Here is a 27,202-nt window from a genome sequence, read left to right as displayed (position 1 = left end):
TAATAAGAACTATACACACACGCTTCAGTTTCATTCAATTTACATTCAGTTTGAAAAGAAAATATGAACCTGAAGATAGCCCTCAGTACTCCCCAGACTGAAGAAGTTAATGTGTAACATGTTTATGCTAAAAGTTTAATCTCAGTCTGTGCAGTTAGTTTTTTTGCATTCTACCTAACTTTTTTTTTTTTTGTATAAAAAAATGAACCTTGTCTCAAAGCAAGTCTGAGTGCTCCGTATATGAGTGAACATTTTTTTTCTTTTCATTACATCTCTGGAACAAATTTGATAACCATCCTCAAGGCTGTGGCTAATGTCAGGCTGACTTGCAGTGCTAAATTACAGCTGATTATTTCTGGTGTGCAAATATAACTGCGCTGACCCGTGCAATAAGAGTGCAGCCTTTGGCATATGGCAGCTCCTGTTAAACTTCTTCATGTTTGCTCTGTTGAGTGCCGTGTTCCCTTTAAACCTTTACTAGTTAAATATCCATGTGAAAGATGGCTTATGTAAGAGCTCGGATAATTACTTCTGTATATGTCTCTACATCTTGGTTACCAATTAGTGCTCGCTTAAAACGTCCAGAAAATATCCGGTTTTAGACCTCTGTTTAATGACAGATGTTGACATAAGCTCAGCTTGCGTTGATTTTTTTTTTTTTCTCCGATAATTGTTTCTGTAAATAGACTGGTTCATTTTATCCTTAGGGTCAGAGACCTGGTATTGTTTTCTTTCATTCTATGCATATTTGCACAGAATGGTACATTTATAATAGAAAAAAACAAAAAAAAGTGCTGTATATGTGAAAAACTTTCACTTTGCAAGGATCATTTTGAATGGATGTCAGAATCTCTGGCTTGCAGTGTGAGATGGTGATACCTGTGAACAAACATAGTAATCTATTAATCTAAATAGGTTAAGGTTAATAAAAAGGTAAAAGTAAATGGAGTTGCAGTCAAATTCACAGAGGGAGCTAGTCCACATGTATACCTTGTTTAATTTTTCAAGCCCACACACTTTATATTTACTCATTTATTTATTTAATCAACAGCTGGAAAAAATTTTTTTTCCATGATGAAAGTAAAGAGAAAAAAATCTAGATGATGCCAGGCTGTAAAATTTGCCTGAGCATGCCACATGTATATTTACAGGATAAACAGCAGTTATGAAACATTGTGTCTTGACTGCTTAGTGCAGGAAACATGCTGTTGTTATTTGTACACCTAATCAGCAAGGAGTAGAATTTAGTTACATATATTTCATACATACACGTGCGCGCGCGCGCGCACACACACATACACACACACACACACACACACACACACACACACACACACACACACACCTATTTACAGTTGTGTAATCACATTATGGTCCTGCCACATTGTTTAAGTCTGTTTGAGGTCTGGATTTTGACTGGGACGTTGCAGCATCTTGATACTTCTCTTTTTCAGCCATTCTGTTGTAGTGTTGTTGATATGCTTGAGGTCATTGTCCTGTTGCATAACCCAATTTGTGCCAAGTTTTATCTGTCAGACAGACACTATGGCAGCTAAGATAGGCTGCAGCGATCCACAACCTTGAACTGGATAAGTGAAATGGATGGATACATACATACATACATACTTGCATACTTTGGTACACAGAGGACTTCATCACCCTCCCCATCACTGTGTTTCACAGTTTGTATATGGTGTCAGTGCTTTGTTTGGTTTTTGAAAAACTTTATGGTGTTAAGATTCAATATTGAGGAAGGGTACAAGAGGTGATCGAAGAATAACCACACCGATCCGGCCGGGTGAAGTCAAACGAAGATTTTAATGAATACACGCGTGGGAAGAAAACTCTGTACGCAGACAGGAAGTAGTCTTCGACTTAATCAAAGCATGAACAGATATTTTATAGCATCAGGGTTTATTTACTGACGCCCCTTCGTGCGTCACATACATTTTATACATAGATCAGATCAACATCATGACTTTTCACCTAGAAAATCATCTTCTATTTTCATGGCTAGCCCTTCCTGTCTACCTTTCAGTTCTTGTCTTGTTCCTCTTTCTTGCCGAGACACCAAGAAACGGTTCCTCTTTTACCAAGACAATTTTGCAGTTACAGCCAAACATAACTAACCTCTCCTCTAAATAAATCTAATTTAAAGTGTGTGTGTGTGTGTGTGTGTGTTGACCTCACATGCTCTTTCTCAATTCACCTGTTGCACTTCTGACCTTTTACCAGACCAGAAGCTCACTGAGACTATGTGTATGTCTTCTACTAAATAAATGTTTTAATCAAGAACCTCTACTAAAACCTTAATATAAAATGATAAAGCTATCTGTTACATTGTTAAAGCCTCGTCTTAGCCTGCGGCTCAAAATAACTTCCTGCTTCTTTCTGCATACAACTTCCTGTCAGCCTGCAACTCAGTCTTTCTGAAAGAGACACTGTCTAAACCTTGGAATGCAATATCCATGCTGCAAATTATATTATTAATGCAATAACAATTATTTAACAATAGCAGTAAAATAATTTCCCTCCTCGACACTCCCCCTTTTGACCTCTGGAAAACCAGAGGTCACAATACATTGTGTCCTCACGCAGACCCTTCTCTGGTGGTCTCGAACCTCGAGATCTCCAGGATCCTCGCCCCTCCTGTGGTCGCCGAGATCAGTCTTCTGCAAAGGAAACAAAACACCTTTTCTTGCATCTCCCTAACTTATCCTATCTGGGACTCTTTAATTAAAAGCCTGATCCTGATTATCTTCTTAACTTATTGACTTGTATTTATGTATACTTTTCAACGTTACTCATCACTTTAAAATTCTTTCAAGCGCTGGTTTCACGTCCAGTTGCTCGCTCTATTTTCCCTTATCTGATCATCAACATCCTGTGCACAAGTTGTCGCTGCTGCAAGTTAATCTACTCCAAAAGAAAACAACCACTTCAATCAATTAAGTTTAAGCATATAAGCAATTACTCCTGTATACATTTCATCATAGCTAAATGCTGCCTTGAAACAACTCCTATGTGTTAACACTAACTTCATTTTAAAACCTCACATTTCCTATGTTATCACCTGTTTTGGTATAACCTTTTTATTTCATTTTGCTCCCTTAATGTAACAATACCTCCTAATTCTAGTTTATCAGACTTAACCAAAATATATGCTTTCCTTCCTCTTTGGTCCTTCTTTAAGTTCAGTTAAAAGCTAAATGAATTTAAGGCCTTTTGCCTGGAATCAATACTGTCATGTGTGTTTCTTAACTCTGTGTCTGTAAGCGTGTGCAATCCTTCATGAACTCATATTATCCTCACAGTAGATTGGCTAATCATAGCGCTAGCCAAAGGCTCGTGACCCTCCAGAGACAAATTTGAGCCACAACTCCTTTAAAAGCACAAAATGCAATATGTATAAAATAGTTATAACTGCACCTGAAATACAAAGTTAACATCATCATAAACATCTTATGGTCATCAAAGCAATGGGCAGGGCTGCGACCCAATTTAGCCCTGTCTGCGCACAAATTTTAGCCAACTTGTTTTTCAAATTTAGGTTCATCCTCTCTATGCTTCGGGCCATCCAGTCAGAACATCCACACACACCAACAAATACCTCACCCCACCTGGGCCTGTATCAATCATGTCGGTATAATCAATCACGACCTCTTCTCCTGGCCTTCCTGGCATGAGAAACTTACCAGCTTCAGGTTTTACTGCTGGCTTTGGGTTGTGTGCCCCACAAATTAGGCACGTTCTGGCCTTTTCCAGTATCATCCTTCTCAAATCAGGATGCCACCATCGGCACAAATTTCTCTCCATCTGTTTCACTCCCACGTGACCAAGCCCGTGAGCCTCATTCACCTTTTGTTCCGCCATTTTGGCCGTTAAAGCGGGACGCCCATCTGGCCCCCTCCACAAACCGCCATCTTGCCAGGCTCCTTTGTTTTCCCACACCCCCTTTTCCTCTGGGGATGTCTCCTCCTGAGCCTTTCTAACTTCTCCCATGCTGTTAGTGCTACCCTCCTCTTCTGGGGTTACCTGCACCAGTTGTCTCTGTCCTTTGTAGCCCGCTGCTTCCTTTGCGGCTTCGTCAGCTTTCTGATTTCCTCTTGCCACCATACTGTCTGCTTGTGAGTGGCCTTTGCATTTTATAATACTTACCTCGTCTGGGTCCTCCAGGGCCTTTTTGTGACAGATGGGTGCATTAGTGGCCGTTCTGAACCCGGCTCTCTTCCACTGAGCCAGTTCCACATGAGCTGCTCCAAACGCATATGCTGAGTCAGTGTAGATGTTCACTCTCATGTTTTTAGCCAACCTCAGGGCTCGAGTTAGGGCTATCACTTCAGCTCTCTGGGCCGACTGTTGTCCCTCGATTTTTCCTTCAACCTGGGCTTTCTTAATACAGTCATGTGGTTCTCCTGACCCCATTAGGTCTGCCATATTTATTCCTTCATGTGTGAATATCAGATTTGGCGCCTCTAAAATTTTGCTGAACCTTTGTTGCGTCAGTGGAGTCGTTGTGAATGCCTGTGAGTTCACATAGGCCACTACACTGTGTGTAGTAAGCACTTTCAGTGGGTGTTCCCTCACTATATGTGCTGTTTTCTGAATTATCTTTGCTACTCCTGCTGCGTGTTATGTGCATGTGGGATGCCTTGCTTCTGTTGAATTTAATCTTATGCTAACATACATAAGTACATCCCTACCTCCCCCTTTTTTCTGAAACAACACACCATTCACAACTCCCTTTGTTTCTGAAACATCAAGATAAAATGCCTCATCATAGTTAGGTGTGGCCAGATCTGTGGCTCTTGACAAATCCTGTTTTAGTGAAATGAACGCTGTCTCTGTGTCCGGCGTCCAAGGCAATTCAGCCTTCAGATTTCGAACACCAACTTTCTTGTTCAGGTCCCTTAAAGGGGCCGTTTTACCCGCATAGTTCGGAATGAACTGCCTGCTGTAACCTGTCAAGCCAAGAAAGGAAAGCAACTCCTTCACAGTTCTTGGTTTTGGATGTGTCAGAATTTGGTCTCTGTGTGTGTTCATTAACCCCACTGATCTGTGTGCGATCACCCGGCCCAGGAATGTTACCTCTGGCCGGACCAACTGCAGTTTTTCTTTACTCACTTTGAAGCCACACTCCGCCAATCTGTTCAACACCACGAGCGATGCTGCCGTACAGGCCGCTGCTGACGGGGCTGCAATAAGAAGATCATCAACATACTGTATTAATTTACAGCCCCCTGGCAGTTGACATGGGGACAATGCCTCTTTCAACACCTGATTAAAAATTCCTGGTGAGAGTGCAAAGCCTTGTAGTAGGCGTGTGTACCTAAATTTGCGGCCTCTGTATGTGAATGAGAAAATGTCTCTGAGTGACTCGTGCAGTGGGAGACAAAAGAATGCATTCGCTAGGTCAATACATGTGAACCACTTTTGGTCTTCAGTTTTGTGCTTCTATTATGGTCTGTTAAATGGTATGTCATACTTCAGCCGGAACAGGACAGGCGAACAGTTAGCTAGACCCACATCTGTGGGCCCTGCGGACCACAAAGTACCAGGCAATTTTGAGAGCTCAGCTACTGCATCAGGATGATCCATTCTTTCCCTGCCATGTATTCTGGAGATTTCTTTATGTTCTAAGATCACTGCATCGTTGGACAAACAAGTTATGCGATATATTTTACATTTTGGTGCATACCAGACATTTGGAATTTGGGTGCTTTGCCAGCATGCGTTGTCCAGCGCCCGCTTGACCATTGGTCCCAGATCTCTTGGCCCATGACCCTCGTGGACCGCCAATGTAATGTGAGGGGCTGAATCCTCTCCCACATTGTACCAAGGCAGTTGTTCATCAGTAAATTTCACAGCCGCGGCCACACCTTCTGGTCCAACATAAATGTTATGTGTTTGCACATTCCACGTCTGTCCCTCAAGATCAGACTGGAACTGTTCCCAATAGATATCGTTATCTTCCCTATCATAAAAGAGTGTAACGTGGAAAGGATCTCGCGGTGGGGAATAGACGGCCAGGCTCATTATCCAGGGTTTCCACAGCTGATAATGTCTCAGAATACCTTCTTCCACTAGCCTCCCCCAGTAGATTTCGGCAGTGGGTTGTTCAGAGTTCTGGACTAGATATTGAGTCTTTGAAGGTGATCCCAGTTTCACAAGCAGGTCCCTGCCCATGAGATTTTCCAGGCACCTGTCAGGACACCACATAGTGGTGCTTCAAAGTCTGTTTTCCCAGCTGTGTCAATGCTGGATCATCATCATTGACAGCATAGGTTCTGCCGTCCCCACGCTGTTCAGTTTCTCCGGGCTCCATCAGTATTGCTCCCCCTCCCAGCCCCAGTCGGCTACTGGGTACTGGGGGCTGGTGCTGCATTCGGGTTTGGAGCTTGATGTGCTCCCCTGTAAGCAACTCTTTGTCTTGGGCCCCCTCGTGCCTGGGGTTGATAGCCTCGCCTCTGATAATTTCGCTGCAATTCAGGGCATTCTCGGGACCAGTGTCCTTCTGCTCCACAGCTGTAACAGGCAGTCCAAGACACATTGTTAGGATTCCCTGGATTCCGAGCCCTTTGTCCTCCCCTCACGGATCCACCACGCCCTCTCTGCGGTCCACCGGTCCCCCAATTCCCTACGGGTTGACGCGGCCTTGGTGCATTGGCGGGCCAACGGTCATCAGGGTAGAGACCCGGATCCTGATCTGGCCAGTCAGGCACAGGATCGGGCTGAGGCCTTGCCACCATTATAGTCTTATTTAGTTCTTTCGGTTCTTTTTTCTTCGCATTATATTTTTCGCGAGCCTCACCCAGCTGCAGCCTAAGCAGCTGCGCCTGTACTTCATCTAACTCTTTCTTTTGTTTGTTTGCCAAATCCTGTTCCTGCTGAAGTCTGTGGGTCACATGTCTCTCCCACTGCACCGAGTCTGCAACGGCAAAATCTGGGTTCTTTTCCAAGTCAACTGCAACCTGATTGGGCAGCCCTGCCAGCACTGCCGAACGAAACCACGCTCTACTTTCGCCCTCCTTCCCCGGATGTATTCCTGTTCCTAACAACCATTGTTCCTTTGCTTTAGCTAAACACTCTCTGGGTGTGTTTTTGGGATCCCAAATAATTTTTGGAATGGCTCCAGAGTTAGGAGTTGGGTCCTTCTCCCGGACTGCATCTGCTAAGTCATTCTGCACCTCATGATATTTCAGGTCAATTGCATATCTGGTTGTTTGAGCTATCTGCTCTACATCTGCTAACCCACCACCCAGCATACAACGTCCGGCCAAAGCGCGAAAATCGCCCAGCGCTAATTCTTCTCCTTCCCAATGTTCTCCCTTGGTTATTGGTGGAAGTTGTTTAACCAATGCTTCCAAATCTCTCACCTTATAGGCGCGATGAACTGGTTCGTTCTTTGGACCTGCTATTAGAGGCAGACTTAAACCAGGGTCAGGAGCTCCTTGTTCAAAACTCACTTTTCTACTCTTCCTCGACTTTCCTTTTCCCTTTGAGCTCCTAAATATGGGCTGTCTCTGTGCTTGGTCTCTCTTCACACTTCTTTTCCTCAAAATTAGGCTTGTACTTGGTTGAGGTTCAGCTCCTCCATCTTCGTCCTCCTCATCGTCTTCTTCTCCTGATGACGTCGCACGGCCTTCATTCTCCTCTTCTGGCCCTCCCTGCATTACTCTCTGCTTTATAACCTCCAATGCCGTTAATGCCTCTATGGACGCACGTAGGGCCTCATGCATTTGTCCATACACTTCTCCTTCAGTTTTTAACACCAAGCTCAGAGGTATTTTATCACCCAGCCCTTTCTGTTGGGATATAATAGGTTTACTTACCTCAACCTCCATCGCTTGGCACTCTTTCTCTGCTGATTTTAATACTCCAGGGGAAGCCAAGCGAACAACTTTCTTACGCTGTTCGAGCTGATCCTTCAGAGGTTTGCATCCCCTTTTCCTACTAGGTGTCGCACCCGAGCTGTCAGCCATTCTCTGAAACACAGACTTACCTCTTCCAATGGCGTTAGTCGACTCCACCTTCTTGGTCTAGGTCACCCAGACACGCTTAACTTTCGGTTTCAGTCTTCGTCTCGCTGTTCTCGCAACCACTGGCTCCTCTTCCCCTGCTCGGTGATACACAAAGTTTAACCCAGCCCTTTAGACGCTGTCCTCGCGTTCTCAAGCGTTGACACTCAATCAAAATTATTCGCCCTCAAAGTGTTCATATATGACACCAGCAACCCTTATGCGCAACGCGCTCACCTCCGTATACTTACCTCTCCAATAGTTCCTCGGATTAGTGTTTTTTCATTTATTTTAAACCCATTAACGGCGCTGCGCGTCCCTTATATACTTTACAGCAACACACCCTCAAGCATCCCGTACTAATAAGTCTAAAACCAAGAAATCACCTTTATGACATTATGTCAAAGCTTTCTCCATGTTGCACAGCCTGCCACATGTTTAACAAAAAATCGCTGCCCAAGAAGGCTCCCACATATCAAGGTGGTCGTTTTCACAAACTTCCAGCAGACCCTCAAATAAACAAAAACAACGACCCAGGCAGGCTCCCAGTTCAGCCTCCTCAATTTCTATGCACACTGAAAACTCATGGGGAGATTCTTCTGTCTCCCCGTGTCCTACACAATTCACCTCCAAATGATCCCCTACAATTGAAATTTCAGTGTGGAATGACGCAGAGATTAACATTTCCTTATTTATTCACTATACGTAACCTGAATTTTCTCTCTCTCTTCAAATAACAACGGTTATCTTTACAATTTGTTATTGAACTACTAATTAAGTTGCTTTTTATGGTGTCAGTGATAAACTGCCCCTAAAAAGTCCACTTTATTGCGTGCTCGTTGAGTTACTCCTATCAAAACTATTTAACAAGTTCAATTTACACATACTCATTAATTTGTCACGCTTATTAGTGGCTCATGGTTGCTTAAAGCCTATGTCTGACTTGACCACAGAGTTAGAGCATCATTCAATCCTCCCAGGATGACCACTCCACTTACTCTGCATCCAGTCAGCTCATGAATTAACAACACTTGCAGACTGTAACCCTTTTATTTTTTGTTTATGCCTTCAAATCCACCTTAAATCTTCTTTACCTAAACGTTGGTTTTAAACACAAACAATTCTTATATTCTATTTTGAAACGCTGTCACCATTCATATATTTACAATGTTATTATTTACTAAGCCAGCATTTTAATTGCAGACATTTATCCACATTTGCAAACAATAGTTATAGAGCTGAATGACACACAAAACCGAAAGCATAATCCTCTCATGCGCTCTGCATCAGCTGCCTCATTTGCATGCACACACACTCTTCATCTAAGAATAGCAGCAGGCAGTCAGTGCATTGCTGACTCGACCCACAGAGATCTTTTTTAATACAGAGACGTCTTATATTTACAACTGCACAGATTTTATGCCTTTTAACACCTACCGAATTTCGAAAAATTTAAGTTAACGGTCTAACCGATAAAAGTCCAACTTTTTTGTAATCAATTAACCAGTATCTGTCCAACAGTTTCTGGCCTCATCTCTAAAGTCCCTAACTCAATTTAAAAGTGTCCAACACCCAAGGTCCAACCTTTGCTGCCCAAAAAAGCGCAGATACCGTTCCAAACGGTAAGGAGACTCTATCTCCTAGCTTAATTCCGGGATGCCCTGTACCCCACAGCTAAACCACACTGAACTAACCCTCTTCGCCGAGAGGTCAATGTCGCGCGTCCACGACAAGGAGGGAGCGTAACCTCCGGGCTCTGCGCTTCCTACCAGTCCAACTGGCGTTCTTGAGTAATTTATAATACTTTGGAACAACAGTAAAACACCCAACCAAGTGTAAGACTGAAGCAGGTCCAACCTTATAACCAAAAAATAACCAAATTCCCTAAGATACTAAAAACACTGAGCAGTCCAACTGCTTTTCCTTTTAGCGGTCCAACCGCATTCAACCATTACCAGCAGTCCAACTGCTTTAAATCCTCAGTACTGTCATGACATTCTCATCAAAATCAAAACAGACATCCACCAGTAACTTCAGTGAGTAGACTTAAATTTTATCATATCCAATTTGGCACACTTTGGAAATAATTCAACAGGTAGTGCCTTACCTTTTGGATAAGCCGGCTTATGCCCACTCACTTAGACCACTGGAATTCATGTCTGCCCGTCAGACCACCCAAGACCCCGGATTTCTCCGTCCAAACCTCCAACTCTCCTTCCTCAATAACCGGACGAAGCCCCCAAATGTTAAGATTCAATATTGAGGAAGGGTACAAGAGGTGATCGAAGAATAACCACACCGATCCGGCCGGGTGAAGTCAAACGAAGATTTTAATGAATACACGCGTGGGAAGAAAACTCTGTACGCAGACAGGAAGTAGTCTTCGACTTAATCAAAGCATGAACAGATATTTTATAGCATCAGGGTTTATTTACTGACGCCCCTTCGTGCGTCACATACATTTTATACATAGATCAGATCAACATCATGACTTTTCACCTAGAAAATCATCTTCTATTTTCATGGCTAGCCCTTCCTGTCTACCTTTCAGTTCTTGTCTTGTTCCTCTTTCTTGCCGAGACACCAAGAAACGGTTCCTCTTTTACCAAGACAATTTTGCAGTTACAGCCAAACATAACTAACCTCTCCTCTAAATAAATCTAATTTAAAGTGTGTGTGTGTGTGTGTGTGTGTTGACCTCACATGCTCTTTCTCAATTCACCTGTTGCACTTCTGACCTTTTACCAGACCAGAAGCTCACTGAGACTATGTGTATGTCTTCTACTAAATAAATGTTTTAATCAAGAACCTCTACTAAAACCTTAATATAAAATGATAAAGCTATCTGTTACATTGTTAAAGCCTCGTCTTAGCCTGCGGCTCAAAATAACTTCCTGCTTCTTTCTGCATACAACTTCCTGTCAGCCTGCAACTCAGTCTTTCTGAAAGAGACACTGTCTAAACCTTGGAATGCAATATCCATGCTGCAAATTATATTATTAATGCAATAACAATTATTTAACAATAGCAGTAAAATAATTTCCCTCCTCGACAATGGCCACATATCTCTACTGCTCTCTCTGTGGTCCTGTCTGTACAGCAGAAACTGATCCAGAAATCTCATCAGATGCAAATTTGGAAAGTTGAGTCTTCCTGCCAAGTTCTTTTTAAAGAGAAGAGGCTCTTTGGAATAATATTCAGAAAAAGAGATAATATCGAGTATGTAGGAGTTCTTTTGGCGAAAACGCCTTGTTGATGTCAAAGGTGAGACTGCTTTGAGGTAATTGGAAGGCAGCAACAAGACAAACAACCACTTGTTACAACCTAGGTACGCAGAAGAGCATGTTTGAATGTACAACTTGTCAAATGTTGAAGCAGATGGGCTACAGCAGCAGAAGACCGAAGCGAGTACCAAAAACTTTGCTTGACTCTAAAGAGACTTGACTTTAACTGCAACATTCGGTGGTAGGATCAGAATGTGGCGTAAACAAAATGAAAGCGTGAGAAGCTCCTCAGTACCGATTAAGCAACATTTAAATTCCATAGCATACCTGACCCTGCTCATGCCAAAGTGTACCCATTTTCTGATGGCTGCTTCAGAAGGATAACGCACCACAAAACTCAGATCATCTCAAACTGGTTTCTTTAACATGACAGTGAGTTCACTGCCCTTAGGTGGCCTCCACAGTCACCAGACCTCAATCCAACAGAGCACCTTTGGGATATGGAATGAAGGCAAAAGGAGTTCCGGCCCACTACTAATGAGGTGGCTAGTGTGTTTGTGTTGTCTAAAAATATTGCTTTGAGACAATAGTCTTTTCATTCTTGATTTTGAAGTAAAAAAAAAAAATCACATACCAACCCTACAGGAACACACACATCGTCTTACACAATGTATGTCACACTCATTTAACCTTGTGTCTATCCCTCTTGTGTTCTCTGTGTGTGCTGTGCCACTACAAAGGAATGTGCCTAGCAGGCCACTTTCTGGCCCAGCTGGGTGTTGTAGCTTAGCCAGAGATTAGTGTGTGTGTGTGTGTGTGTGTGTGTGTGTGTGTGTGTGTGTTGACACTCTTGGTGAGTCAAAGTGCTGGAAACAGACAAAAAGGGGTAGGACAGTAGGTGTCTTGCATGCCTTTGTAAGGTGTACTGTTTTGTGACAGTATCTCAAAACAATGTGGCCGCTCAGGTGTTAACACGTGCCAAAACTCCATTCTCAGATTTTTCCTTTTTTTTTTTTTTTTTTTAAATTCTACATATACTTAAATCCGTTGCACTGGAGCACATGTGGGAGCTCTGATTGTATTTGTTGAAACAAATTTTACCTGCTGGTCTTCTGGAGTGACACAAGGATGTCAAAATGGCGTGTGTGTGCTTTCACTTTGCTTGGTTAAGACTGCGTGCATCTGTTAGATGTTAGTTCAGGCCTTTCACACCTCTGTGAAAATGTGGGAAAACTGCACATCTTCAGAGTTAGGAAAGCGTTCCTGCAGGGACACTTTCACTGTGTTGCAAGATACAACGCACAAAAACAACTGTATAAAAGTCTAGATGAACTCAAAGCCTATATGTGTCACTCGTTAGATGAAAACCACAATATAGTGTTGAAGCTAATAAAAATACTTAGAATTTTGCTCGTTTTGGCCAGTTTATTACCCTCTATGTGTTATTACCCTCTGTATGTGTTACAGTATTTCCATACTTCTCTAGTGATATAATCACTGGGCCAAACAAGCCACACAAACCTCTAGCAGTTTTTTCGAAAGACATTTGCAGGCAAATGAACTAGCAATATTTCTCCAAAAAACAGATAAAGTGAGAGCCTGAAGCAGTTGTGGGTAGTGCTTTTGTTATTGTGTTATTGTTGAAACTCAAAGAATAACACAATTGCTGCAAAAAATAGCCAGCCACCTCCCCTTCCTAACGCTTTAGCTCATAACTTAACAGGTCAACCAGAGGGGATTTAGCTAAAATTAAACCCTTAAGCTTCGCAGGATGCTGTCGAGTGATGCTTTTAATTGCATCTTTTGCTTTTGCATAGCAGCACTTAAATGCATCACCAAAGGCAGTGAGATTTAACAAAATAAAGTTTCTTTTGGTGTAATTTCAAATTGAACACCATTGACTAAACTGATAAGGCATATCTGAGTAGTTTTGGGAGCCCCCATACACAAACACAATCAAATCTGGCAGCCAGCATGAGGTTCATCAAGTGCTGTTTAAAATATAGACGACAACTTAAGAGGTAATGAGCAGTAGCCATGTAGTCCTTAAGCCTTGATCTGGATTGAAAAAGCATGCCCTCCCCTCTTTTTTTAATATAAAAAATATGATGACAACTGCTGTGATAAAGAGAGAGAGAGAGCTGGTTGAACTGGGACAGAGCATAGCCGTATAAATCGGCCTCTGGTGCCACCTAGTGGAGGATAAAATGTTTTATTGTGCAGATGAATTTGGATTGCTGAATATTTTTGGTATGTGAGCATCTAGGGCTGCTGAACCTTGAGTCTTGATTAATGTTTCATGAGAAATCAGAAATTCCTGGCATACAATCTCAACTTACTGATGCTCTTTGATCTCCGTTTGGCGCGTGGGTCTGTGCGTTTGCGAGTGTGCTCGTGTAAGAGAAGGATCTGCACATTTTAGTAAATCTGTGCCTTTCTTAGTAGAGTTACTTTGAGATGAAGGCTGTTGGTCAGGTAAAAAAGTCAGCAATGTCACAGTTTTGGAAACATCAATAGCTTTTTTTTTTCTTTGCTTTTTCAAAAGTCTTGCCATAGAAGAAGAATTGAAACTATTATTAAGCTGATAAAATGTTTGCTACTAGATGTAGGCTATTACATTATTACCAATTACTGCCTTGCCTTCAAAATGTCAGAATGAATGATGTTTGTCACGTTCTGTAAAGCTCAGAATAACCTGTTAAACAGACTCATTGTACCCAACTAGAAGTCATATACTGGAAGTTATAAATTATTGTTTTATTCTGGACAGTTGTTTTTTGTAATGGTTTACATGCTTATCCACCAGATGGCAGCATGCTTTTTATATAAACAGTACGTTGTCATTTTCAATATTTATCTTTTCAGACTGTGTGTTAATATAATCTATATTTTGTAATAAGGACTCCAGTGTGGGGATGGCTGGCGTCTCTGCTCAGTGGCTGAAAAATTTGCAGTCTGTCAATGACAGACTGCAGTATATTATCGCCTTAATTAATATTGATCCAATAACATGTCTTCTAAAGGCAATTAACGCAGTAGATGTTGTATGATACATGAATCTGACCCCTCATTACTGGCTTAGGAGACTAGACTCATTAACTGCGTATTGATCAAAGCAAAGACCGAGGGCAGGCCAGCTGTTTGCTTTGTTCTGAAGACCACTTTGATGTCAGCTGCGCATGAAGCAGATTCATTTTTCCACTTGATTAGGCGCACGCAATAGGACACACTGTATTCTGTTAGACCTGTGACTGTTCCGATTATGTGTGTCCACACCGGAGGGTACGCTCCGATCCCCTCGATTATGGCACAAAAGAGCCCAGGCTGTAGTTTTTAAGCAAATTCAAACACCTTAACGTGTGGTAGCATGTTCTTTTTTCTTTCTTTCCCCTCTTTTCTGTTGTAAGTTGTTATTACTGGTTATGATAACACTTCAGCATAACAGATATTTTCTCTCACAAAAGCCACTTGTGTTTCTCCAAAACACAAGTAACTCGGTCGCCGCGTGTTTAATGAATCGATCATCCCCACACCGCACATTTTGTTTGCCTCTGCTTATCCACGTAACTATAATCAAAGAATTCTTCTGCTAATGTTTTAAACTTGGCTGCCATTAACTCGCCTCTTTTATTTATTCATCTGTTGACCGTCTCTGACATGTAAGCAGAGATTGTGTTTGCACACGTAATAATGATACAGAGTTTGTTTGTAATAAACTGCAAGAGCTGTGGGCTACCACGTGTGTGCTGGCTTCAATCGAAAAGCTGTAATACTGGTCCCTTAATTAGAGGTTGGCATAGAAACACTCGCCAGAGCAAGGCTAATAGCAAGCGTCAAGTGGCTGTACCTCAGCTTCTATTGGTTCATTGGTCCCATAGCGTCACCTGAATAGCCAAGCTATGGCACATGAATATTGTTTAGCCATTATAAAGCTCTAAAGGTGACAACAGGTTTACTGCCGTTGGCTTTTCAAGGATCATTTAATGTTGCTGGAAAAAAAATGTAGTCAATCAAGCTTTTTAATAAGCAACACCACACATTCCCTATTAACAACACATCCGGTGTAACCTCTGTTAGCGTGTCATCTTTGTTAACGCGATATTTTTTTCATCTTAGGCTGACGGTCAAACAGTAATCAGTTGTAGCTTTGCACAGTCTACCACCTCCCATGAATTAGTTTAAAAGTAAAATAATAATAGAAGACTGTAGTTAATTGGATTGTGTTTTACTCTTCTTAAGACTGTTTATTTACAGTATAATACCTTTAACGTTCACAATAGGCTCAGATCAATTTCCCGATCTTGTTCAGGAACCACACGTTATCTTCTTGTATTCCTAAACGTAACTAAGCACCTTTGGTTTCTCATTTTTGATCCAGTTAAGTGACTTATGGGGTCTTTTTTGTCTCTTGAGGAAAGAGGGGCTTCAGTGATTAATTACAGGTTCTGTGTAATTGTTTTGAATGAAAACACAGAGGCCCCGTTTAAGTTCGGTCAGACATTGTTTACACATTGGACAGGCTCCTAGAGAAGGATCGATTGAAACCTTGTATACCAGCGTTGCCTGTGTTTCTGTGTGTTTATAGTGTGCTCCCTGATAAAATCTTCCCTCTTGTTGCTGGGTTGTGATGGGCTTGTTGCCTCTTAACCTAATATGGGGGTACCCTCTCTGTTTAGGGAGAGATCTGAGTCGCCGTCTCGTTTCTTTCCCTACTTTCTTTCTCGCGCCCTTCTTTCCCTTCTCTGTTAGTTTTTCAGAGATCTCTTACACTCCCTCTCTTCCTTCGTTTCTCTCATGCTCTCTGCCGGTCAAGCCCTCCTCTCTCACTTCTGTAAGTGTGCACACACACTAAGAGGGATTGGAGCTCTGTGCTTTTCCTTTCTCTTCAATAGATCAGCTTATTCTGTGCTACAGTAAGTAAACTGCTTACTACAAGTTCTTGCCATACTTAGAGAAAGAGTGGGGAAAACTCCCTTTCAGCTTTAAGCATCTTTTCATTCTGTCTTGTGGCTGTAGGGGACTGCTCTCAGATCTTGCTGTCTGATTAGTGTTACAGCAACAGGCTTTGGTGTAGTTCATTAAGTAGAATGTCTTATGCAACACTGAACACAGGGAGAGTCTCGGCATGGTGCTATCAACATGCATTTGAACTTCTCTGCTGTGTTTGTGTTCGCTTGAATGTGGAAGAAAAGAAAGCAGCGAACTTTGGAAGAGCTTTTTAATTTCACCTGTCAGTTGATGGCTTGCTAAAAGTGTCAAGGTAAGAAAAGCAACATTGGTGTCCAGTGTACCCTAACAATAATGTGATATAGGAGTAATAACTGAGCCATTGTATTTCGTCTAACTCTCTAAAAAGACACCTTTCTTTTGCATGTAGTAGGTGGAGTTATTTATTCCTAATACTTTCAAAAGTGAAAAACATCCATCACGCTTATCTCTGGATGTCTGACCAAGGCTGTGCGCTGTTATTTAAGCGAGTGTGGTGGCTCGCTGTAGTATGACATCATGAGAACTGTAAGTGGGGGAGGGTGGTGGTGTAGAGGGGTCCCACTGGGTGCTCTGGGTAATGGGTTTTAGATTGTTTTGGCCATCATGATGACCCCACTTCTTTTCCTCTCTCTCTTCCTCTCTCCTCTGTCTTTTCCGTAATGCTTCCTCATTTGCCCTCAAACTTCTCTGTTCTTTTTTTTTTTCCTACTAATTTAAGTCCTACCTCCTTCATGTGAGGATGGCAATAGGAACATCCTCATCAGCAAGGATTCGCACCTTTACTTTGTACTTTTTAACCATAAAGAGACTGCTTACATGACCACATATTTGCTTCATTGATTTAGTGTTTTGGTTGTGGGCTGGATCTTTAGCTGTAGTGCTAATCGTTGCAAGAGCACCCATCGACCCTCTTATCAGCTGCTTAGTGGCACACTTTGTGTCCTGTCTTTCTGCTCTTGCATGTATTGATTTGTGTGCACAACACTGTAAGTAAAAACAGTGAACTTATATTTAACATGAAAAAATATTCTTCACCTTAATGTGAAGTGGATCGTAGATACTACCTGATAACTAAGAGTTAAAAAGCAAGATTACTTATTCCATCTATAATTATTTTGTTATTAACGTGGTACTACTTTCTAATGACTCATTGACCTGATGTCTTAATTCAGTTTAATTGAATTCAATTTTATTTATCTAGGACACTTCACAATGTAAGGTACAATACTGCAGAGAAGACCCCAACAATCAAACCACCCCCTCTGAACAAGCCCTTGGCAACAGTGGGAAAGAAAAACTCAGTTTTAAAAGGAGAGCCCTCTAGCAGAACCAGGCTCAGGGAGGGGCAGCCATCTCCCTGACTGGTTGGGGTTGATGCAAGCTTACAAGTATGATAGTTGGACTTTATTTCCTGTCTACTCACCAATTACTCTTTGAAAATTAGATTATTTAGTCCCTTCCTGTGCATACATTTATATGTTGCAATTTCTCTTGGCTCTTGTTTCCTTTGCTTTTTCTTCTTTTGTTCTTGCATGACCTTAAAGGATGCCCAGCAAGTGCAAGCACAAACTTAGAATCTGTGCAGCATGTTATTGTAGTTGCTGCATTTCAGTTCATTTTGTTTTAGTTTCTACTAAAGTACTTTGCCCACAGTTTTTGTTTTTTTTGTTTTTGCCCATCACTCTGCGTTTTCCACTGCTCTCAACTCTGAACATGACGCACGCACAATAATACCCTAAGCTTGTTAGAGGTGTGAGGCAGTGCTTGGGAGGTGGGCCCAACTCTTGGATCTCTGGTAAAACTGCTCCTTGTGAAATTCAACAGGAGGATTATGATTCAAGTCACCGTTGGCCGTGCCTCTCCATTTCCTGTGTTGTGCTAACCTGTGTTTTTCTCTTTTTCACCTCCCTTTTTGTATTTCCTGCACCACTGTCTTATTTTTTTTGTATCCTTTCCCCTCATTTCTTTTGCCCCCTTCATTTTCACCTCCTCTTCCACTTAATCTTGTCCTGGTCGTTTTCTTAATTCCTCTCCTGCTTTTTGTTGAGCCTCGCTTCCTGTTTTGACAAACCTCCCTCAGACGTTTCTAATTGTTTGCTTCCTATTATTTTGACCTTTTTATGCTTCTGCCTTGTACAACCAGGCTTTCGGATGCTGTACGGGACGCTGAAACCTGATTACACAACAAGGGATCTAGTAGCAGCAAGTGGCATTACTAGTGGTATTTCATGAATAATGGGCTGTTATGAAACAGATTTAAATGTATTTGGAGTTCTAATATATACCTCTTGCGACTATATTTTTATTTTTGTTGCTATCACAGTTGTGTTTTTGCTGTAACAATCAAAGGGAATGTCAGTGGGAGTTGGGAATCCCTTGAAATCATTTTCCTTTTTGTGGGATCCCAAATACCCACATGCTTACAACACCCACATTACAATGACAGAACAGTATTGCATGAATCTAACCCACGATGACCCTCCCACTGAACATCTGACCTATAGTTATATCTTATGTGTCAACTGAGCGCATGCTGCTGCCAGTCTAGCACTCAATGTGCTTCTGATGTACCGCACACTCCCCTTGTCTCCAGTTTCATCTTTTTTAATGTGGTTGACAAGGCCGAAGCGCTCGCTGAGATGACGTTTTGTAATTAAGAAGCCAAGACAGTGCATGAAAAAACAAGTGCAAGCTTTGTGTTCATGAATATTCAGTTCTGATTCTGTGCAGCAAGTTGTAGGCATTTTTTTTCCTGAGTTCATCTCTAATGCGTTGCAGGTGCTTGACTATGTGAATGCATTCCTAGCACCAGTCCGCTTGCTCTTGATTTCTAATTTCTTCTTCACATGTTTTGATAAGTGAGACTTTCTCAAGAGATTCTGTGTTTATGTAGACCAAAGTATGGAGTCTACTGTGTTATTCAAAGCAGATACTCGGACTCAGACATCAGGGTTCTGCAGTCTAAACACTTATTCTTCAAAAGATGAGCTTGAAGGCTGGACGTGTGTTTGTTCAGAAGTATAAATACACAGATCATAGAGTAAATACAGTGTTACATGTATACTCAGCCACTACAAACTGAGTGCACACACTTATAAAACAAACATGAACAACAGCACTTCCAAGTCCGCAGCCCTCTTAGATGCATTGTTTTTGAAAGACAAAATCACATTTAATTGTTTAGAAATGTTGCAAATGGATGTTTATGGTTAACATAATTATTAATGATTTTTAATTGCATGTCTATAGAGGCCCATTTTCAGTTGTTGCAGCATTATGCTGTTGACAAAATAAAGATTTTGGTAGCATGATGCCTGCTTTCCTGGTTTAAAGCTGAAAACTGGCTTCAACTTTGAAAGAAAGAAGTGGGAGGCTCTGGAGCGTGAGCAAGAAAAAAAGACGAGACTGAGAAACAGATGCCACTTCAGGAAATCCGACGGTGTTGGGCATGATCCCCAGTGTCCTTGAACGTCACTGAAATAAACACACTTTATGTGTAAGAGTGCTTGAAAGTATACCAGGGCTTGAAGTGTTGAGGAAGGAAGACCTGCTGAAAATCAGTTACTTCAATTTGCAAGAGAGGTGTGTCGTTCACACTTGAATGTTTGGTTATTTTCGCAAATGAACATTAACATTTTATAGAGCCTGCATTTTTCATTTAATGCATAGCAGTGTAACTATAAATACATTAAAAAATGAGACATAAACGTAGACGCAAATGAGCACGGCGCTCAGTCAGTAGTGAGACTGTCCAGGCTCAGGGTGCAGGAAAGCAAACATTACCTTCTGGAGACAGTAATGGCAGGAAAGGTTAGAACAGAGCAGGACAGTTCGGAGAGTTTCTTAGTGATACAAACCAGGATTAGAGGTTGCCGGGATAAAGAGGATGGCGTGATATGTGCATACATATAAATCTGCACCGGTGATTGGAGAGTAAGAAACACGTTTGCACCTTATCACATGTTCAGCCCGAGTGGCGGGACATCTTCTTGGCATGTTTGGGTTTGCTTGGTTTATGTCCTTTGATTTGGTTTATACTTTTCCTGGGGAGGGTGGGGTTAGAGTGTCCCTGTGCTGAGATAGAAGAGCTGCTGTCCATAACTCGCCCCTCACCTTGCTTTCAAATAGACGAGGCCCAGTTGATTTAAATGTTCTCGTCGTGTTGGGTGGGCAGGTTTTCACGTGTTCCAGCTTCGTCGGCTTCACTTTCGCCGCATTAAAGCAAACACACAGTCCAAAATCATGTGATTGAGTTTTGAAAGATTAGGCTGTGCTGCATGTAAAACTTCTAGTAATTTGTAGTATTTCAAGAATGATGTTGTGGATATTCAGAGAATTACAGAGTTCATTTCTATGCTTGGAGAAGTCAGTTTTTGGCAGTTCGAAGAAAAAAAAAATGTTTTCAGCTACAGTGCTTTTTCTTCATACTCTACTATATAATTTATTTGTATGTTGTGCTCTTTGGTCCTTGTGTTTCAAGGCACAAACTCTGAGTAAAGTTTTACTTGGATGAAAAGAATAAATAGCTTCTAATTTATGCTTTGGGAACTTTTTGTTAAGCAGTTTAAGAACTCAGGGTTGCTTTAATATGAAATGAAAGAGAAGCCTTAAATATGTTAGGGTCTTCTTGAAGGCGAAGAAATACAATGTATTCATGCTAATCTTTAATGTAGAAAAGGGTAGGTTCTAATTTTGATATTATTTATTAATCAAGCAAATATAATCCACATAAGATAATAGAATGAACTGAAAATTCCGGTTTCAGGTTGAATACCTTGAAGGACTAATTAGCTTGTTTTTATGCATCTATCAGTCATGAAATCTGTCGTGTTTGCAAGAAACTGTCATTGTAAACACACACCTACATTTTTCTTCCTTCCTGCAAAGCATTAATTGTATTGGAAAATACAACCAGTAACCTCAACTAACCTAGACCCTCCAGGATGCTTCTAAAAGTAGATTTAAGACAGAATGATGCATTTCTGTTCCTTGAATGTCAGCTTCGTGGGAGAGTGCATCTGGGGGGGGGGCATGGTACTATTACAGTGGTTTGCCTAATCCCATGTGTACACTTGTGTTTAATTGCATGATATCATTACCAGATTCAAGTGTGTTTGCGTGTGCATATATGGAAATGGTGGAAAGGCAAGTGGAATATACAGTCGCGCCGTCTTTTCTGTGGCATTTTGCATTTGGCAGCTGAGCAGTGTTGAGCCTCGGTACTTAAACTTTGAATAATATATAAACAGAAGTATTTGCAGAGGAGTGTGGACGCACACGTTGGTGTCACTGCTAGAAAGACACTGTTGATGGAGGTCAGGGGGTGTCATTGTGAGTGTGCATGTGAGATTGGTCGGAGAGATCAAAGTAAAGAGTTCAAGATGTGGATCGTTTGGATTTCAAAGGGATTGCATGAGCATCTTTGGTGTCCAGCATGCTCATACGTGACTTTATGCCTCTGGCATGATATACATTACGGCACGGGCATGAGTCACAATGGGTTTGGGTGTCTGCATTTTAGCATGTGTTTGCATACGTGTGTCTTTGACTGTGTGCATTCCAGCTCGAAGTTCAGTAGTCTGTGTGGTGCCCTGCAGTGCCCCTTGCTAATCCATTCCCAAAATGGCTGTTGCCAGGCAGAGAAATTACCCAGCAGGGTGCTAATGGGACTAAATAGGAAACTCAGCTCTGTAGGTTTTATTGAACTCATAGCTTATATGTCAGGTGTAATTTTATTTTCTTAATATGCCCAATTAGCTGTTGAAACCATTATAAGCACCACACAGTTGATTCCTGTCCTCGGTTTAAGGTGTATGGATGTCAGCAAGGCTCAAACAAACATGCTCATAGGAACATAGAACAACTGCACCGTCACATCGGTGATGCCATTTTGCCCCGGTTGAACTCAAAGGTGAAAAGGAAATCATCTATCTAAGAGAAAGGTATGAAGGAAATGTCAGCTGTCAGGAGCTAACCTTGGTCGCAGTACTGATAGAAGGTAGGTTGACACCATACAGTAAGTGGCAGCAACAAATGACTTTGAGGCCACGCTTTCCAAATGTCCAGGAATGGAGAAACAACATCATGTAAGATTTTACAACTCAACTTAAATTGTATAGCTTAAAGGATACAGCATAAATCCAGTATATACTTCCTATGCAGCACAGTTTTACTCTAGCTGAGCACTTAAAGCACGATAGATTTGTCCAGAATGGTCCAAAATACAGATCATATACCAAACTGTAGGCAGTTACTTTAAAGACAATCAGCCAAACTGATAATATGTTACGTCCATGGGAGCTGAGTGGGTGCAGCCGCTTCTGGCATTCACAATTCCCCTAAACTGAGCTTAAGTCATTAAAATTTCTTGCACATGCACAGTGTAACATGAGATACAATGCTATATTAGTAGCAACTAACTGGCTGAATGACAAACTCAGCAGTGTTCTATAATATGAAGAAAAATGTGCCTGTGTATGTTGAATATATGGTGACCTGTAGTTTTGGAGTTTAGCCTAAAAAAAAAAAAAAGGAGGAGGTGGGTTTCCTTTTAACTGGAAATTCAGCCTCTTTCCCCATGTGTTTGCCTGAAGTTTGATAATGACTTTGTGTGTGTGTGTGTGTGTGTGTGTGTGTGTGTGGACAGCTGCTTTGTGTCGATCAAAAGCAGCAGCAGCAGATTCCCTGCAGTGTCCTCTGGAGTTGAGCTCACTTTAGCACACGTACATGCTTGTACGCACTCTTTTTCTTACTTTGTTAGTTCCCAATTTTCAGGTCTGTTGTGCTACTAAAACATTTGTTACATGTTTGAAAGAGTTAGTGTTACAGGAGAACAACAGACTTGATGTTGCCCCATGTGATCGCCACATAATGGATTACCTTGACTTTTTTCTTGTGTCTAAAAGAGCTGCTAGACTTATGGACCATTGTTTAGTCTGGGATTCATTGTTTTGGTCTTTCTCAAAAGCTGTTATAGACGGGGGTTATTCATTATTACAGCGACTTATATTTAAAAGTCTTAAAACAGTTGGTTGCTTTACAAAAGTGTCTTGGACTGCCAGATATTTTACAGGAGAGGAGAATACCAGGAAAAAAGTATCCAACAAAATAAAAGGAAATCCTTGAATCCATCCATGAAAATGAGGCCACATCTTTGGTGATTTAATCAAATGTCTTGTTATGGCTTACGAAACGTTCAAAACCACAACATATTTAAGGCTTTTTATGACTAATAAAAAGATCAAATACTCATATCGGAGAAAAACAAAACACTTTGATAATTGCTTATCAAAATAATGTACTTTCTTTTTGACTCCTTGAATCAGTTGCACCTCTAAACAGTTTATAGATGTAATTCTGTAGTCTCTATTTCTTCTGTTTTGGGGTTATTTGCAGCTGCTTGGTCCACTGGCATTTCTGTTGCTTTGATACTCAGTATTGGAGCATTCATGCAGTGTTTACTAGCAGCGAAACTTCTCTGCCCATGAATGTTTATTACTAATGGGAAACAGAAAAAAAAATCAAGCTCTAATTAACTCAAATTCAACCCCTTTTAAAATGCAGAATAAATATTAAAAGGCACGAGTGCTATGCTTGGCCCAGGTCAAACATGGCGTTCATTGTGGAAAAACTACCCTTTTAAAGTAGTAGACTTAATGTCTGTTCGGTGGACATGCACAGATGCCAGTAAAGGAAGGTCTTTTATGAGAAATGTTAGATAAGAAGAGGGAAAGAACTGGGAGAGGCGATTAGCCCAAATATGCTTAATGTCAGTTTTATATTTTTTCCTTCCAACATGTTGTTTAAAGTTTAGGCTTTTGGTAATTATGCTCACTCGCGTGCGTGTGCGCGTTTGTGTGTAACCCTTCTTCTTTGTGTTTCTCACTCTTGACTCTGACTCTCTAAACGTGCAGGCTGATATGTCTCCTTTCCCTGGGGATGGTCCAGATCTGACAACAGCTAGGCCTACACCCCATGCAGGAAACCCATCCCACTGAGATATAATATGCACGGTTGTGCATGTGGATATTATGCCACACCAGTGCCAGTCAGTGTCTAGTATTTGTATAGACGTTAGCTTTTCTGCAATCTTGCTCCTTTTGCTTTTTTTATCAAGCAGTTGATGATCATACACTTCGAGGAATATGTCCTCATTAAACTTGTATTGTGTTCATTCCCCACTCTAAAACCAGTATTGATTTTTTTGCCCCATTGTGATATCCATCCTCAGCATGAACGCCCGCTTACAGTGCCACAAAATCTTTTTCTTAATAGCGTTTCTCTGAAATCTGTGCCAGCAGAGCCCCTGTGCAGGTTCAAACAAGGACAAGGAACAAGCGATATTTTTTTTGATAATTGTTTCCTTTAAGTCAGATGGATTTTTTTCTGAGAAGAGCATGAAATAAAGGTCAAAACGTTCACCCAGTAAAGCTTGACAGCTGCCTCCAGCCTTCTCCTCTCCATCTTCCTTGTTATTCGCCTTTTTCTATGTACCACATATCTGTCTGTCTCACTCTGTCAAGGTCTTTTTCCTCCCTTTCTTCCTATCTGTTTTGTGCCTCAATCGCAGTTCTCTCAGTTAATTATTTCTTTTGAAGCTTTGATTTTTTTCTTGTCATTGAAGAGAAATTGCTTCTAAGAATGTCGAAGAAGCTCATGATAGTGACCTCTAATTCAAATGTTACACAATACACTGCAACTACACCGGATTACATACATTTTTGTTTCATCTTGCGTATTCTATTAGCGCGTACAAGGGTATTCAAGGTTGTTAAAGATGATCATATAGTACTCATTATGTATGTTCAACTTCCTGAAAACAAAACCTTTAAATGGAAGTTACTTTTATATAAATAAAAGCCAACGTAATGTATGTATAGTGCTTAAAAAAATGTAAGTTTAATGCCACTGTTGCCCTTAATTACCAGTGCTGTTACTTCTTATAGTTCATGTTGTTACATATGCATTTTTAAATGTAGTGTTTAACAAAAAGCTGAAAAAATATACTAAAGCACATTATTATTTTTTGAGTTTGATTATAGTTGATTAAAATTATAGTTATTTACTCAGATCCCTGAACATAAAAAATTGTTTTAGTAGTTGAATGTTATGATTTGGGTATAAAATGTATTTTTTTTTTTTTGCCAAATAAATAATATTTTAATTTTTAGATTTCAACAATTTTTGCCAGATTTCTAAAATGCTTGTTTTTTTGTTTTTGTTTTCAATGACAGTTGGTCTAATAAATTTGGTAAGCACTGTATGTGAAAAAGTCAAGCCTGTTTAGAATTGCTTGTGTATATTGATTATATGGACATGTATAAGGTCTCTTTCCTACAAACAGGTGTTTCCATTTTTAGTTCTTTGCAAATAACCATTTTGGTAATGGCTTCCTTTACAGGTTAACAACTATGTGGAGGAAAGAGAGGAGATCAACCTGATTCATCCTGCCAAAAAGCTCCTGTTGTTGTGCCCTGGATGTGTCTGTCTCAGGGAGTCTCTCTGGCCAGTGGACTTGGTCAGCAGCAGCCCAGCCAGCCTTGATCTGAAGCCCTACATTAAAACTCAGCACTGTCATTCATCTTACACCTCCAGGTTTGGATATTTATGTTTTCTTTTGTCTGAAATGTCCTGTTTAAACCAAAATTTGTCCTAAGGGAAATGACTGAGTCCACAAAATGATACAATTTACAAAATGAAGAGAATTTAGGTGTGAAATTATACTGCATGCAAGACGTATGAACATAATTGGGGGAAAAATCTTGTGCTGTAGAGAATATCCCATTACTTTCCAGTTCTTAATTGGTCAAACCATTAACTAGTAAGAGTTTTGCTAACAGACAGTGGTGCTGCTTGTCAGCTGCATGCATCCCCAAAATGCTACATATTTTACCTTCAGTTATGTAATCTGAATGCTCTGGAAATTACAGACTGGATATATCATGAGATATTTAGATTAAAGTTGCAAACAAACTTTATTTCTAGGTTTTATCGGTCTTGTAGCCAGAAGACGAAGTTGGGTTCCCTGCTAACTGGAGCACTGCTAGAGGCCACACTCGTGCTTGGTGCTCGCACGGCACTCCTTTACCCATTACCCCAGTGCCCCAACAGCCACACTGTCTTGAAAGGTAGGCTTCATGCTGTTGTTTGCATGCACGTAATCTTGGGAAAATAACATAATGTGATATAGAGTATGTGTATCTTAAATACACAGACAGATGACACATTATAAGGAAAAAAAATAATAAATTATGCTGTGGAGGACATTTTTGCTGGCATGGTTTGATCCCACTTATTCTACTTGTTCTGAGTGAAACATGCTCTCTGCTATAATGCCCGCATCACGGAGCATGAGACGACATAGAAAGGTTTGAGAAGTATGAAGTGACCTAAATGCTATCCTATTTGCAATCATCATCTCGATGCGAACAAAGAACTGTGGAATATTTTGGACTGACAGCGCTGTCCACCATCATCAAAACACAGAATGAGGCAGCATCCTTTGGAAGAGACTCCTGAGACTTGGAGGATCTATTCCAGTGCACACTGAAGCTGTTCTGGCAGAATGTGGTGGTCTAACACCTTACTAAGACACTTTCTGTTAAGATTTCCATTAATTTGACACCTGTCTCAACATTATAGGATAATTGGCTCTTATTTCTGCTCATAAGATAATAAACAGAGGTGCACAAATTGGATCCCAAGTGAAGCGGGAACTTCTGGGATTCTCATTATTCCCCTGCGGTCTATTGCTCCCCTCGTTTTCCTCCTCTCTGCACTTTTCCCACATGATTCCTTATCCACAGCGTGATCTGGGTATGTTGGGGTCTGTAGCTGATCCCAGTGGTTGGCCTTTCCCTCTTTCCATTCTCTTTTATTTGCCTTGCTGTGTTCTCTCCATTCACATAGCCCTCACCGTCTCCCTCTTTCCCTTCTATTCTCTAATTTAGATACACTCGTGCTCAAGTGGTT

The 27,202-nt window shown here is 41.1% G+C and overlaps 1 protein-coding gene across 2 annotated transcripts in view; it reads left to right on the top strand.

Moving 5' to 3' along the window:
- Positions 1 to 27,202, top strand: part of plce1 (phospholipase C, epsilon 1) — a 75,803-nt gene that overhangs the window by 8,298 nt on the left and 40,303 nt on the right. For both annotated transcript variants that reach the window (XM_085284579.1, XM_085284580.1), the window contains exons 5-6: positions 25,632 to 25,825; positions 26,216 to 26,358. In XM_085284579.1, coding sequence (XP_085140705.1) covers positions 25,632 to 25,825; positions 26,216 to 26,358 — 337 coding nt within the window. The remainder of the gene's footprint in view (positions 1 to 25,631; positions 25,826 to 26,215; positions 26,359 to 27,202) is intronic.

This window comes from Mchenga conophoros, linkage group LG8 (assembly GCF_057382185.1).
Source record: "Mchenga conophoros isolate Kocher_MC1m ecotype Shallow Benthic linkage group LG8, M_conophoros_male_GT1.1, whole genome shotgun sequence".
Lineage (NCBI taxonomy): Eukaryota > Metazoa > Chordata > Actinopteri > Cichliformes > Cichlidae > Mchenga > Mchenga conophoros.
Note: the sequence above shows the minus strand (reverse complement) of the source record. Positions and strands in the feature narration are given on the sequence as shown.